The sequence below is a fragment of the Carcharhinus amblyrhynchos genome, chromosome 22 (assembly GCF_965287045.1).
Source record: "Carcharhinus amblyrhynchos chromosome 22, sCarAmb.v2.hapA, whole genome shotgun sequence".
Classification (NCBI taxonomy): Eukaryota; Metazoa; Chordata; class Chondrichthyes; order Carcharhiniformes; family Carcharhinidae; genus Carcharhinus; species Carcharhinus amblyrhynchos.
In genome coordinates this window covers 41,021,711-41,037,115 of record NC_137345.1, presented here as the reverse complement: position 1 = coordinate 41,037,115, position 15,405 = coordinate 41,021,711, and the positions used below count along the sequence as shown (strand labels likewise).

The 15,405-nt window shown below is 39.2% G+C and overlaps 1 protein-coding gene across 4 annotated transcripts in view; it reads right to left on the bottom strand.

The window, feature by feature from the left end:
• nras (NRAS proto-oncogene, GTPase) overlaps positions 1-15,405 on the bottom strand; it is an 86,354-nt gene that overhangs the window by 43,563 nt on the left and 27,386 nt on the right. For all 4 annotated transcript variants that reach the window (XM_080210198.1, XM_080210196.1, XM_080210195.1 and 1 more), the window contains exons 2-3: positions 3,793-3,927; positions 1,114-1,292 (exon numbers count right to left, since the gene is read on the bottom strand). In XM_080210198.1, the coding sequence (XP_080066324.1) occupies positions 1,114-1,292; positions 3,793-3,903 (290 nt within the window). In that variant the 5' untranslated portion in view covers positions 3,904-3,927. The remainder of the gene's footprint in view (positions 1-1,113; positions 1,293-3,792; positions 3,928-15,405) is intronic.

Sequence of the window (15,405 nt, the reverse complement as noted above, 5' to 3'; positions counted from 1 at the left end):
CCAAACCTCCTGAGCTAGTCTGTTTCCATTTATCTTTAACGTACTAATGAAAAAGCCTCCTTTCCTTCTTCCTACCTCCCCCCACTCCCATCCACGTCTTTCCTAATTGTACCTTGTCATAATCCACAACAGACTTCCTCTATAGCTAAGCTTATTACACACCTAGTACGCTGAGGCCTCAAGATATCATTCAGGGTTGTCATTACATTTTGGCTTTTGTATGCCATACCTGATAAAAAGATTAGGATTTTTTTTCTAAATAGCATTATAATCCTAAGGTACTATTTTTAATGTCCCGTGAACCTAAATCCTCAAACCCTTCTACTCTTCAACACTGAACTTACTTTGATTCAGAACAAAATTTCTATTGTTTCTCTTTAAGTTGCATCTCTGGATTTATAATAATAAATTCAACTGCCACTTTTTTGTTCATTCCTTGGCAGCATCCAATGTGTCAATGTATACGTTGTTCTTCTAAAGTGTTAACCATAGATCACAATTTTACCATGTACATCCCAGGCCTATACCTGAATATAGACAGCTAATAGAAAGGCCCCAGAATTGAGCCTTTTGTGTTTTCACTAACTATTTTGACCCAGTAAAACACTGCTCTTGACCCTTATTCTCTGCTTTCTCCTAACTAAACTTTGTTTTTGTTTCCCCTTAATTCACCCCCTCTCAATTCCCCCTAATAATGTCCCTTGAGGTATCTCAAAGGTTTTCTTAAAGTCCATGTACACTGCCTTCCACTGCAATTGCACATCTACCACATCTACCATTTCTACACATCCACATTCAATAGAATTTTGAAATACCAGTTATATAGACATGGAAATTACCTTGCTCTTTACAATGTTAGGATGTATCAAATTAAGCTCTGGGACCTCAATCTTCTTTAACATCATAAATGTTTATTCCTCCCAATACATTATTACTCACTTTACTCCTTAAAATCAAAGATTCATGAGGCAGGTTTTCCGTGGCATTGGAATTTGGTAGATCTTTGAGTTAAGTAGCAATTTAAAACTGAAGTAAATTCACATGTCCCTGGCTAGCAATATCTTATAAAAGAACAAAAATGGAGGAGAAATGAACAAGTGACTCTGCACCCACCTGTACAAGTGAACATCTGCAAATGATTTATTATTGTTTATGGCAAATACACAGAGGAAACCTTCTCCTGTCCTCATGTACTGATCCCTCATTGCACTATATTCTTCTTGACCTGCTGTGTCCAGAATGTCTAATAAACACGTTTCGCCATCAATCACCACCTGCTTCCTATAGGAGTCCTGAGAGGAGAAAAATAACATAATTTACTTTAAAATAATTTCATTAATTTTAATAGTCACGTACAATGAAAGTTTAACTGTATAATTTGAGAACACTGCTTTAGGTTCCAAAGTTGTATTTTTGAAGTTGTGTGATGAAATAATTAGCAAAGATAACTGAACATGAAAGCACACTGAAAGGACAGGATGATATACAGAGAAGACAAACAGAATACAAAAATAAACCCAATGGCTTTTACTGAGGAGTCCATCAGCAAAAGAATAGTGGGTAACTTTCCCTGCAGTATTTTGTAGAAACCTTTGAACACAGAACCCTACAGTGCAGAAACAGGCCCCTCAGCCCATCAAGTCTGCACCAACCACAATCCCACCCAGGCCCTATCCCCATATCCCTACACATTTACCCTCTAACCTACACATCCCAGGACACTAAGGGGCAATTTTAGCATGGCCAATCAACCTAACCCACACATCTTTGGACTATGGGAGGAAACCAGAGGACCTGGAGAAAACTCACACAGACACGAGGAGAATGTGCAAACTCCACACAGACAGTGACCCAAGCCAGGAATCGAACCCAGGTCCCCAGAACTGTGAAGTAGCAGTGCTAACCATTGTGCTACCGTGCCGCCCACGAACTTGGACTAAATGTTGTAGTGGCTGGAATCCTCTTTTTGTGATATTTCATGGAAATATTATTTATTCAAATCAGTCCATGGAAACATTGTGGTCTCTCTTTTGAAATTATTTCTTATATATCCAACAAGGATATACGTAGTACTAGACAATGAACTGTTAGGGTCCTGGATGAGAACCTCTGGATTATGTTAGGACACCAGACAACACCCACAATTTTTCTGTTTCAGCATAAACATCAAGGATAATATGCCCTGATTCAAGACTGACAAATTAGGAACTTTTATAGAAAAATATACTTTATTTAATAACACAGTTTAACTATAACTCTAACAAATGAAACAACTATTAGCAGTTGAACAATAGTAAAAAAAAGAAAAGAAACAACTAATTTCTAACTTATCATTGTTTCAAGTTCCAAATAAGCAACATTTTTCTTATAGGCTTAAAAACCACTTTAAATACAGTTAGCAACCATAAATATACTTGCTCTGAGTGTAAACTGCCTTGAAGCTTTCAGAGAGATTTTGTGGAGAGACAGCAACTTGTCTTCAAAACAAACCTTAGCCAGAACTGAAAGCTGTTATTCTCTGCCAAATACCTAGCTCATCCCATTAACCACACTATCGCATGACCCTGTCTATCAAGCTAATCATAAGTCCCAGGGGAAATCTACCATTTATAAACATAAATACATTAGCATTCTAAGTAAACACTACATGGCTAAAAAGATTATCCTGCTCTCCCAACATCAGAGCTACATTCCCTCTAGACATACCAACTGCCTGTAGAATAAAAGCTGAATTTTAAAATATTCTTAAATATAAAATATATCAATAGCTCGCTATCATCACATCTGGCTCAAGCAATGACCAGAAGCCAAAAGAACATTTAAGGGTCAACAATCTCAAGGCTGGTTGTAAAATCAGTCGAATTAAAAATAATATTGAATACAAATAGCCAAATTAAAGAGTTAGCCAAATAGCTCAAATGAATTGTAAAGAAAAAGTGACCTTTAAACAGCGGACTTGTATTTAATGATAATAACAGAAAATGCTGTGAATACTTGGGCAGGCAGCATTTATGGAGACAAGTTAATGTTTCAAGTCAATGACATTTCACCGGAACTGGAAAAAGCTAGACATGCGACATGTTTTAAGCTACTTGTGGGACCTTGCTGAGTGAGCATCAGCTGACATTTTGCCCACGTACAATGGTGACTTATAGCATATAGTGCTGTTGAAGTCTAATTCATTAATTTTGGGAAAAACAGAATTCAATCGGCGCACAGAAAACCTCCCAAAACATCAATGGGACAATGGCAAGGTAATTGGTTTTAGTGATGCATTGGAATATAAATATTGGCCAGGTCATCCAGGGAGAATTCTACACTCCTCTTCAAATTAGTGCCATGGGGTCTTTTAAAACCATTCAAGAGATAAAACTTGGTGTCTCACCCGAGAGACAACCCCATCAAAAGTACCTCAGTAGCATAGAAGCAACAGCCGAGATTTTTGTGCTGAGGTTTCTGGAGTTGGATTTACCTCACAACCTTCTAACAGAGATAAGATTACTACCAAGGAGCTAAGACTGAACTTAAAAGGGACAATAAGATCTTAGACTTGAGATTGAATGCAAAAGCAAGGTGGTAATAATGGATTTGAACAGTGTTTACAGTTGGGGTAGGGGATGTTTTTGTTATCAGTAATAGAAAAAATACTTGTGTTTTAAAAATGAGCAAATTGCTTTTGAAAGAATTGAAAAACTAGGATTTTTTGACTAAAGCAAATAATACAGCATAATTACAAATGGCCCGAGTTACTTTAAGCATACCTGACATTCTCGCAGGATTGATCCCACTTACCTCAATTGTTGGATCATATTCATCCACAAAGTGGTTCTGAATCAACTGGATAGTTAAGGCACTCTTTCCTACACCACCAGCTCCTACCACTACCAGTTTGTATTCCGTCATTTCCTGTTTCCCTCAGTGGTCAATCTGAAAGTTGTAAAAGAAAAGAGTTGTATTAGACCGAGTTATCAGTAATAAGTTTCAGTAATAAGTTTCAGTAAACTAAGGGTGGATTTTTCAAATTTTTCTACAAGGTCCATTGGAACTATGACAAACTCAGAGCAGAGCAACTGTATTTGTTGTTTCTCCAACTGAGAGTATGTCTACAGAATAACTTGAGCTATGCGCTAGTATTAAGTTTTTTGTGTTGACTGCCCTGTTACCACGTGCATTGCTGCTGAGAAATTTGAGGTGGTGAATTAAAACTGAAATCACACAACTATAATGATTTAAGTAGTATTTTTCCTGCAACACAATGATCAAGTTAAATGCAACTGCATTTTTTTATGAGGTCAGCCAATTGCAATTTCTGCAACATGAAGCAGATTGTATCATTTTTAAAATATTAGACCAGGAAACATTTCGCTGGGCCAATTATGCCCTTAGACCTGACTTGGTTTAATTCAATCCATCCATCAGTATAATTTTCCATGCATCGTCAAACAGTTACAATGAAAATCAAAAGAAACATTTGAAACAAATTCCTTAAAAAGTTTTTTTTTAAGAAGTGCCCAGATTTTAATGTCATTATCACATCTTAATACATACTCTCAAAATTAGTACAGAAAATTAATACCAGGTAGCTTAAGAATAAAAATGTATAAGAAACAAGATTAGACCATGTGACCTCTCGAGAATGCTCTACCATTCAAAAAAATCATGGCTGATCTTCTATCTTTAGGCCTGCTCCCCCTATAACTTGATTCCTGAGCATCACAACTCTCTAGGGTAGAGAATTCCAAAGATTCGCAATACTCTCCAAGTGAAGAAATTTCACATCTCAGTCCTAAATGATCAACCCCTTATCCTAAGTCTGGATCTGTTTCATTTTCTCCAGTCATGGGAGACAACCTCTTACTGTTTACCCTGTCATGCACTTAAAAATCAATGAGGTCACCTCTCATTCTAAACTTCATAAGACTTTTTGAAAAATATGCTTTACTCATAAAATATCTGAAGGAACAGTACAAACATTTATAGTCATACTCATATAGCACAGAAACAAGCCCTTCAGCCCACCATCAAATACCAATCTAAACTAATCCCATTTACTAGCACTTGGTCCACAGTCTATTATGCCTTGGCGATTTTAGGGCTCACCCAGATGCTTCTTAAACATTGCCTGCCTCACCATCCTCTTAAGACAGCGTGTTCTATATTTCCACAACCTTCTGGGTGAAAACTGTTTCCCTCAGATACCCTCTAAACCAGTTACTCCTCACCTTAAGCCTTTGCCCTCCGGCCTTTGACACCTCTGTCATGAGGGAAAGATTTTTACAATCTCCCTCATAATTTTGTATACCTCTATCAGATCCCCTCTCAGCTGCCTCTGCTCCAAGGAAAACAAATCCAGCCTATTCAGTCTCTCATCATAACTTTTCATCCTATGCAATATCCTGGTGAATCTCCTCTGCACATTCTCCAATGCATTCATGTCCTTCCGATATGTGGTGACCAAAGCAACACACATTAATCCATGTTGGACTAGCCACTGTCTTATCAAGATGTACCAACATCTCCCTGCTCCTGTTTCTATGCCCCAAGTAATGAAGGCAAGCATCCCTATGCCTTCTTTACCACCCTATCTACCTGTGCTGGCACCTTCAGGGACCTGTGGACTTATACATCAAGTTCCTTTTGCTCCTCAATACTTCCTTGGAACCTACCAATTGCAAAATGCATTAACTTATGTGCAAAGTTGACTGAAGTCCTCACAAAACTGAAAACAGCCAAGGGGTGTGGGGAGTTGGTGAAGTGAGAAGAGGAAGGTGGCAAATAACCAATGAATACTGTTCCCTGCAACTGGCCCACACAAATTAGACACGAGCTAGTTTGCAAATGATAGATTCATAAGGAACTTCAAACGTTGATTTGAAAAGCATTCCAACAGAAAATATATTTACCCCATTTCTGCCATAAAGCCTACCTAACATACTAAAACATTGTTAGCCCTAATCACAATTCAGTCTGGATCAGTGATAGTAAGAGCAAAAAGGAAAACTCACATAAGAGAGGAATAATATAAGAGAATGTGAGAAGTAAGAAAGGACTTGCATTTCTATATTTAATTACAACCTCAGGACATCCCAAAAAGCTTCACAACCAATGAGGTATTTAAGTGTACTCACTGTTATAGTATTGTAGGGAAACTTGGTAGCCAATTTCTACATAGTAAAATCTCACAAACAGCAATGAGACATGTCCACCTTACAGTTTGTTTTTAAAAATTTGATGCTGGTTGTAGGACAGACATAGGCCAGAACAACAGGAGAATTCTTCATCGAATGGTCTGTGATGTTGAAGGATCTGACGAGGTCTCAGTTTAACATCTTGCCCAAAAAACAAAAGACCCTTCCAGGAAGTGAATTAAAGGTACAAATGAAAGAAATATCTGCTCCCAACTAATAATCGTCAGCAAGTAGAGCACATACAAGCTGTTACCCATAACTCACTCTTAGATTTTCTCCCCATGCCTGTAGTGACAAGTCTGGTTTGATCTCTACAAACTTCCCAAAAGAGTACAGGTATGATCAAGAACTTTGTGTGCGCGTGTGTATACAAGCCCTCAGACAGATACAAACTCAGTCCCCTACAATGCCAACTAATTTAATTCCACTCATCATTATGGCAACTCAAGTTAGTTAATCTACTGCTAACATATCCTTCCTAAAGCACATAATTCCTTCAAGAAGTGCATTCTAAAGAAACCTGCAACTACAATGTACATATCATTTCAAAATAGCCACATCAGAAAGTCTGTAATATTCAAGTGCTTTGTGGTGCTTCAATACAACAAAAGATCACAGACATCTCAAAATGGTCATTACTGAAGAATTTACTTAGCTTCTTGCATGGAACAATCAAGTCACCCCAGGAACTAACCTTCCAAGTGCTGTCTACAAAGCAAGTATAACCCTTCTTGGATACGGTGGTCCTAAATGCACACAATACTTCACGCGTGGCCTTACCAAAGTCCTATATAACTGTAGCAAGATTTCCTTATTCTTACACTCTAATCCCTTTGTAATAAAGGCCAACATGCCATTTGCTTTCCTAATTGTTTGCTGCACCTGCATGCTAACTTATCCATGTATAAGTACATCCAGTTTCTCTGAATATTGACACTTAAATTTCAAATTAATGCTATATTTACCACAACACCTGCACTCTTGCCTCTCACCAACTCCACAGACTAGAAAATGGCCTTTGACATGTTAAAAATTATTTTTGAATAAAAAGCAAAAAAGTTGTTCTACACAAACAACAAGGGAGCTTCTCTGAATACTGCCTTTGACAATACATATTGAATAGAAAAACTGACAGCAGAAAGTTCAACTGTGCTTTTCATTTAGAGCTATATGCATTTTACATTAGAGGCTATCTGGGGTGCTATATGTGTTTATATTTGCACTTAGCACAAAAAAACAAAAACAAGGATTTTTTAACCTGATCTACTGTTTAAAAAAATAGAAGTCAAAGTTTAATTTATTTAGCAGAAGACAGCAACTAAATTAAGTAGTGTGGTTACCAGACCAAAACTAATAGCAGTGGTTTCTGGGGAGTTATTTATTTCTTTTTTTTTTGTGGGACATGAGCATTGTTGCTGAGGCCAGCATTTATTCCCCATCTCCAATTGCACTTGAACTAAGTGGCTTGCCATTTGAAAGGGCAGTTAAGAGTCAATAACTTTGCTTTGGATCTGCAGTCACACATAGGCCAAGTCAAAAACAGCAGATTTCCTTCCCTATTGGGCAGTGAACTAGACAGGTTTTTATAACAATTGACAAGTTTCATGGTCATCATTACAGAGAATAGCTTAATATTCCAGGTTTATAAATTGAATTTCAATTCCACCAGCTGCCATGGTGGGATCTGAGTCTGTTTACCCCAGAGCATTAGTCTGGGCCCATGGGCTGTTAATGTCATGACATAATGTTGTGTTTGGGGATGGGGAGAAATATTCCAGGTATAATTATTTTGAAAATAATGCCTGCAGACAAAACTTGCACTGGAACTTCTTAATGCCACTGCAGAAAATCTTGAACTCTTGTGGCCCTTGTAGTGTTTCACAGCTTGACCACAATTCACAGTAGCATGAAAGACGATTCAAGAACACTGATTATCTATCCATTTTGATTTTCTGAGGTCACCTAAACCTCTCAACTGAATTACTGCCTTATAATTTACAGGGTGGCACAGTGATTAGCACTGCTGCCTCACAATGCCAGGGACCCAGGTTTGATTCCTGGCTTGGATCACCGACTGTGCAGAACCTGCCTGTTCTCCCCGTGTTTGCATGGGTTCCCTCCAGGTGTTGCAGTTTCCTCCCACAGTCCAAAAGATATGCTGATTAGGTGTACTGGTCATGCTAAATTCTCCCTCAGTATACCTGAGCAGGTGCTGGAGCGCGGCAACTAGACTTTCACAGTAACTTCACTGCAGTGTTAATGTAAGTCTACTTGACACACTAATAAATAAAAGGTTAAAAAACATTACTTTTCAACATTTCAATTATCTTCCAAATGCCCAGAGCAGCCAGAAAACTATTCACTATTGAGATGAACACGTATGGATAGCACTATCTAAAACAACCAAAATACAGGAGATCCTTTAACATTCAAAGCCCATAACCAAGTTCTTCAGGTTACAGGAATTGTACAACATGTGGTTTTCTGCAAAGATCAGGCAGAATATTCAGCTGTGTTGATTGGTGGATTTTTAAAAGGGAACATGTAATGTGCTATCAAAAATGCAAATGTGTGTTCATTTTGAACAGGCAAAGAACCACCAGCCCAGATCATATCCTCCATCATATCCTTATCAACATGCTAAAGGAAATGCTAACACAAAAGATGGTTGGTTGTATGTCTCCTTCTATACAGACATCACAAGAAGTGTGACTCACTCAGAAAAGATAACTGATCCTGTAGCACTCAACTCCAATGAAATTCTCCTGAATATAATCTTCCCAGTTCTCTAAATTGACCTTTCATTCAAGTATGTTTTTTATTAATTGCTAAAAAATTACTTCATAAATAACATCAATAAACAAACCAGCACTCAATCTTTTATTTTAAAAAAAGAAACAGGGATATACCATTTCCTAGAACACTACTACTGTTCAGGACAGTAAATGGCCATTAAATAAACACTTCTCCTAATTCCAATTCTAATCTCTGTCAAATGAAGTCTACTGAACTATGGCAGAAACAGGCATAATCTTTAAGCTATGTAACCCATAATCAAAAGCTTCCCAGTAACACATTTCTTCTGTCTATATCAACTTCCATGTTAACAAAAAGCACCGATGAAGACCAGAAGAGCAAATGAGGAACGTGCGAACAGGAACCCAACCCTTCAACTCCACTTGTGGTAGACCACAAGAGCTGATGCAAAGCATGAACTCCACTCTTCCCTGATTGTATGCATGGAAACTAGGCTATGCAATTTAAGGTGCCACATTTCTGACCATTAACAACTGAAAGCACATCATTACTCCTGCTTCTCCCTGCACTCCCCACTCCAAGTAAAAGATGAAAAACTATGTAATATGTACCTTATTGTATGGCTTAAAGCGTCTTAAAATATAGCAAAGCTTCGCAATAAAATGCATCTAACAAATGCGTATTTATATTGTCTTTTTATATATTTTTGAATCATCCTTTGCGGAATAATCTCTCTTTGCTATCATCTCAAAATTCCTGAGATCTTGTTTCACCACCGACCCCAGACACCAATTCCTGTTGAGACAAAGTGGCAGTGAAGAGAAATATCAGTGATATCAAATAAAATGACACTCAGTCACAAATGGAGATTAGAACAGATGACAGCATTTTTCCTATCTTATTTTGCTCTCCTCCTGTCCTGACTTAGATTAAAGCTCCACAACTTTTGGTCACTTTCTTATAATCATCCATCCAGCTGTTTTTCATATGTGAGCACCAGAGTTTTGGTAAGCTATTCACCTATAGAACATCATACCTGCATCTGAACCTGCCCTTACCACACACTCATCAGCAAGGATTCATAGAAAGTGGTCAGGCATTGAAGCAGTGGTAGATGATCTCCTACTAAGGATCTAAATGCAGTGGCTTGACTTCCACTCAACACAAAATTCCTCAGAATACTGTCCAGGTCCAACCATCTTCAGCTGCTTCATCAATGATAAGTGCAGAAGTCAGGATATTCACTGATGGCCACACAATGTTCAGTTTTATTTGCGACTCCTCAGATACTGAAGCAGTCCCATGTCCAAATGTAGCAAGACCTGGACACTATCCAGTCTTGGACTAACAAGTGAAAATAACTTCCATGTCACACAAGTGCCAGGCAATGACCATCCCCAAAAGGAGAAAATCTAACCAACGCCCCTTGACATTCAATGGCATTACCGCTGCTGAATTCCCGCACAAGTAACTTTTTTGGGGTTACCATGAACCAGAAACTGAAGTGGACTAGCCACATAAATATTGTGGCTACCAGAGCCAGTCAAAGGCTGGGAATCCTGCAGTGAGTCATTGAACCCCTGATCCCAAAGACTGCCCACCATCTACAAGGCACAAAGCAGCCATTTGAGCAAAGACCTAGCACAGGCACAACGTCTGAACGTATAAAACGATGTCTCGTGCTTACCAAGCAAGTTAAAAGGTAAGAGAGACATTTGAACTACAAGTCAGGAGTGCAATGGAATACTCCCCACTTGCCTGGATGAGTGCAGCTCCAACGACACTCAAGGAGCTTGACACCAGAGGAAAAATCAGTCCCCTTGATTGCTACTATTTGCACAAACATTCAATCCTGCTATTACTAATATAGTGGCAACATTGTGTACCATCTATAAGATGCACAGCAGGAACTCACCAAGGTTCCTTGGGCAGCACCTTTAAAACCCACAACCATTGCCATCTAGAAGGACAAGAGAAGCAGATACCTGGGAACACAACCACAAGGATCCTTCCAAGTCACTCATCATCCTGACTTAGAAATGTAATTGCCTTTCCTTTACCGTCGCTGGGCTAAAATCCTGGAAAACTCTCCCTAACAGCACTCAGGGTATACCTACACTTCAGAGATTACAGCAGTTCAAGAAATTAGCTCACCACCACCTTTTCAAGGGCATCTAGAGGTGGACTAAATGCTGATCTAGTCAGCAATGCCCACATTCCATAAATGATTTTTTTAAAATGAGCTAACTGGGCACAGTTGTGTCTGCAGTCTCTGTCTTGATCCATTACACTCTGCCTTTTATAACTAAAGCAATACAGAACTGTACTTTTTTGTTAGCTTATTTAACCCAAAGTTAACAGAATTTCTTTGACATAAAATTTTAAAAACTGGACTGTCAGGCTCCAACTCTTTTCCAGCAGAGTTACACCCCAAGTGGTCTTAACAAATGGCTTGCAGGGCATCAGTGATATGCCCTCAAGAGCCCCTCCCTAAATCAATTAGGGAAATCAGTGACCCATCACAGAAAGAAAATCATAAATGGACAACATCCCTTTAAAATACTTTATCACATTACAACTACAGTCCCCCATGTGGCCAGTTCCCACTCCCAGCAATTTCAAAGGTGTCACTATCCTGAAGCATCAGTTCATTTTATCCCTGTAAATTTCCTGACAAATTCTCCTGCAAGTTCTGTGATTGCAAAATAACAGCATAATGTATAGCGGGAACTTCTCAGAAGGGTACTTACAATCCTACAATGCAAGTACGTAATCCTCTCTTTTATAGACCATATTCTATGTATACCATGGAACATAAGAACATAAGAAATAGGAGCATAAGAACATAAGAACATAAGAAATAGGAGCAGGAGTAGGCCATCTAGCCCTTCGAGCCTGCCCCGCCATTCAATAAGATCATGGCTGATCTGTCGTGGCTCAGTTCCACTTTCCCGCCCTCTCCCCATAACCCTTAATCCCTTCTCTTATCAAAAACCCATCAACCCGCTTCTTAAAAATATTTAGCGAGGCAGCCTCCACCACTTCAACGGGCAGAGAATTCCAGAGATTCACCACCCTTTGAGTGAAGAAGTTCCTCCTCAACTCCGTTCTAAACCGCCTCCCCTTTATCTTGAGGCTGTGCCCCCTAGTCCTACTGTCTTTTTTGAGCGGGAAGAGTCTCTCCACCTCTATCCTATCCATCCCATTCATCATCTTATACGTCTCAATGAGATCTCCCCTCATTCTTCTAAACTCTAACGAGTACAAGCCTAGTTTATTCAGCCTCTCCTCATAGCTCAATCCCCTCAACTCCGGTATCAGCCAGGAGTAGGCCATCCAGCCCTTCGAGCCTGCCCCGCCATTCAATAAGATCATGGCTGATCTGTCGCTGCTCAGTTCCACTTTCCGGCCCTCTCCCCATAACCCTGACAAAATAGAGATGAGGAGGGATAAAGACCCCCGTCATTCAGATAAATTGGCCAAATTAATCATCTTGCAGGTCAGCCAAAGTATTTAGTGTGGGCATGTAAGTTACTCCTCAATATCCTTGCAAAGGTCATCTATGGATTACTGTTTCAAGAATGACTGAGAAGCAGCCAAAGAATTGGTGAAGCTCCCCCTCAATTCAGTCCAATGACCGAATGTAAAGTACAACTCAGAGAAAACACCTTGACATTTGCAAATACAAGAAATAGTCTAAAACAGCTGGTATGAATTAAAAGAAAAAAGTTTCACAAATTCAAATTTTCTGAAATAACAGCTTAGGTGAAGTAATGCAGCAGAAATGTCAGACTCTCATTTACTGACTACAGCTCAGCCTTCAATACTATTACAAAACTCACCTCCAAACTCCATGGCTTAAGGCTCGGCTCTTTCCTCTGCAACCGGATCTTAGACTTCCTAACCCACAGACCATAATCAGTAAGGACAGGCAACAACACTCCCTCCATGATCATCCTCAACACTAGTGCCCCATAAGACTGTGCCCTCAGCCTTTGCTGCCAGACTTCTGAATGTTACATTCTGCACCTTCCCCTTTCCTTCTCTATGCACAACATGCTTTGTCTGTATAGCATGCAAGAAACAATACCTTTCACTGTACACGTGACAATAAATCAAATCAGAATTGGTTCCATTATACTTTCAAATGACACTTGTTAAAGTACCTCATTCAGGTGCATTCTATAAAAATAGACTACAAGAGGGAAAATCTACTTGAGCTCACCTTCGCCTATCTATCTGCCACAGAAGCATCTTGCCCGTGACAGTATTTGTAGGACTCACCATTGCACTCAGTCTCCAGGGAGATGGTCCTATTTTTACACTGACCTCACCATCCATCATGTTGTGTAGCACCACATCCGTGCGAAATGGATCAAATAGCTCAAAACTGGATATTCATTGGCTACAACACAGGACTAGTAATTCCAAACTCTGCAAGTAGTTTGCAACTGACAGAGTTAACACAACCAATGGATCACATCAAGCCTCTGCTGTCCTGCCACATCCAGTCTTGAATGGCAGCAATTATACAACTAACTGGAAGCAGCTCCACAAATGTCTCCATGCTCAATAATGGGGGAAGTCTAGTTCATCACTGCAAAAGACAAGGCTGTATCATTTACAACAATTTTCAGTCAGGAGTATCAAATGGATGATCCACCTCAGTCTCCTCTTGCAGTACCCAGCATCAGTAATGCCAGTTTTCAGCCAATTCACCACATGATGTCACAAGATATAGCAAAAGTTGCCCTGAGAACATCTGGCAACAGTACTAAAGACTTGTGCTCTAGAATTAGCCATGCCTCTAGCAGAGTTGTTCCAGTACGGCTACAACATTGCCATTTAACTGAGAATGTGGAAAATTACCCAGGTCCTTCCTATCCAGCAAAAGTAAGACACCTCTAATTCAGCCAATTATCAACTCATTAGGCTATTCTTGATCATCAACAAAGTAATGGAAGGTGTCACTGACAGTATTTACACAGCAAGTTTGCTCACCAATGCTCAGTGTGGGTTCTGCTATGCCACTTAGCTCCTGACCTCATTACAGCCTTGGTCCAAACATGGATTGGACTATATTTGTAAAAAGGCTAGTGATGAGATGAGAAAACACACCTTGATATAAAGTATGCTAATAAGCAGCCTTGGCAAAACTGAAGTCAATGGGAATCGGAGAAAAACACTGGTTGAAGTCATATCTATCAGCCTTCTGATGGATTGTATCAAACAACATGCCCTAGCTGCTGATCAAAGGGCAAAGTATGGACTGTATCCAACAAGTTTGTGCTTGCAAAACTCAAAACATAAGTGTTCAACATTAGATATGATTCTGCAATTGGACAACATCTCGCTAAATAATCCTCAGGTGTGCTAAGAATTATGCTGACAACGAATTTAAGATCATCAGTCAGACTCAGAGGGCCCTGTTCTTTGCTAACAGAAAGAACATGTACACGTACTGTACCTAATTCAGCTAAACAAAATAAGTGACAGTAATTTACTGGTTCATTCCTCAGGGAAAGGTCTTGTCCACTCGGAGTCAAGCTGCCTGGTTTAAATTTCGAACAATGCTTGGCAGTTATCTGTCATTCACCATCAACTGGTGCATTCGCCATGAGAGTCCATTGCCAACCAATCTGCATTCTCTTTTCATACAGTATAAATTGTCATTTCCCCCTTATATTGGTAATCTAGTGAAGCGTCCTGATGAATGCAAGATAAAAAGCTTCAATGTCTCTTTTGTCAGAAATACTCAAATTCTGTACTACAAACAACTATTTGTATACCTAAAAGATATATTTTAATTCTGCTAGATTTGATTGGATTAATAAACACAGATAACTTGCTCTGGTTGTCAAAACTAAAAGCGGGATGACAATTTGAAATCATCAGTAAAAACGAGAGAGGACACATTTTTCCATCAAATTACTGAGAGCACGGAATATTTTTCCAGGGAGTAGCTGAGGCCAATGCATCACTTGAAGGATGGGTGAACAAATATTTGAAGTAAGGAAGTTACAGGACCACAGAGCGAGATGAAAGCGGCCATTTGAGCAAAGACCTAGCACAGGCACAACGTCTGAATGTATAAAATGATGTCTCGTGCTTACCAAGCAAGTTAAAAGGTAAGAGACATTTGAACTACAAAACAAGCCACAATCTCCATAACAGCTACTGTAATTTATAAAGGATAGAATGGAATCAGAATTTCTTGACAAAGGAAACTCATTTTTTTCTAAATACCATGATTGTCATGCCACTTTGCCACAGGCATAATAGTTTGCTCTGTATTAGAGTTTGAAACTGTCAGAAACCAATTACTTTGAACAGGTGACAACTTTACAACAGGAATTTGACTTGCTTTAGTTCTAGATTTCTCAGTGGCAGCCAGGTATATTTAACACGGTACGTACCTGCTTAATGGCTACCCGAGCACTATGTTTATAAGAAATATTCA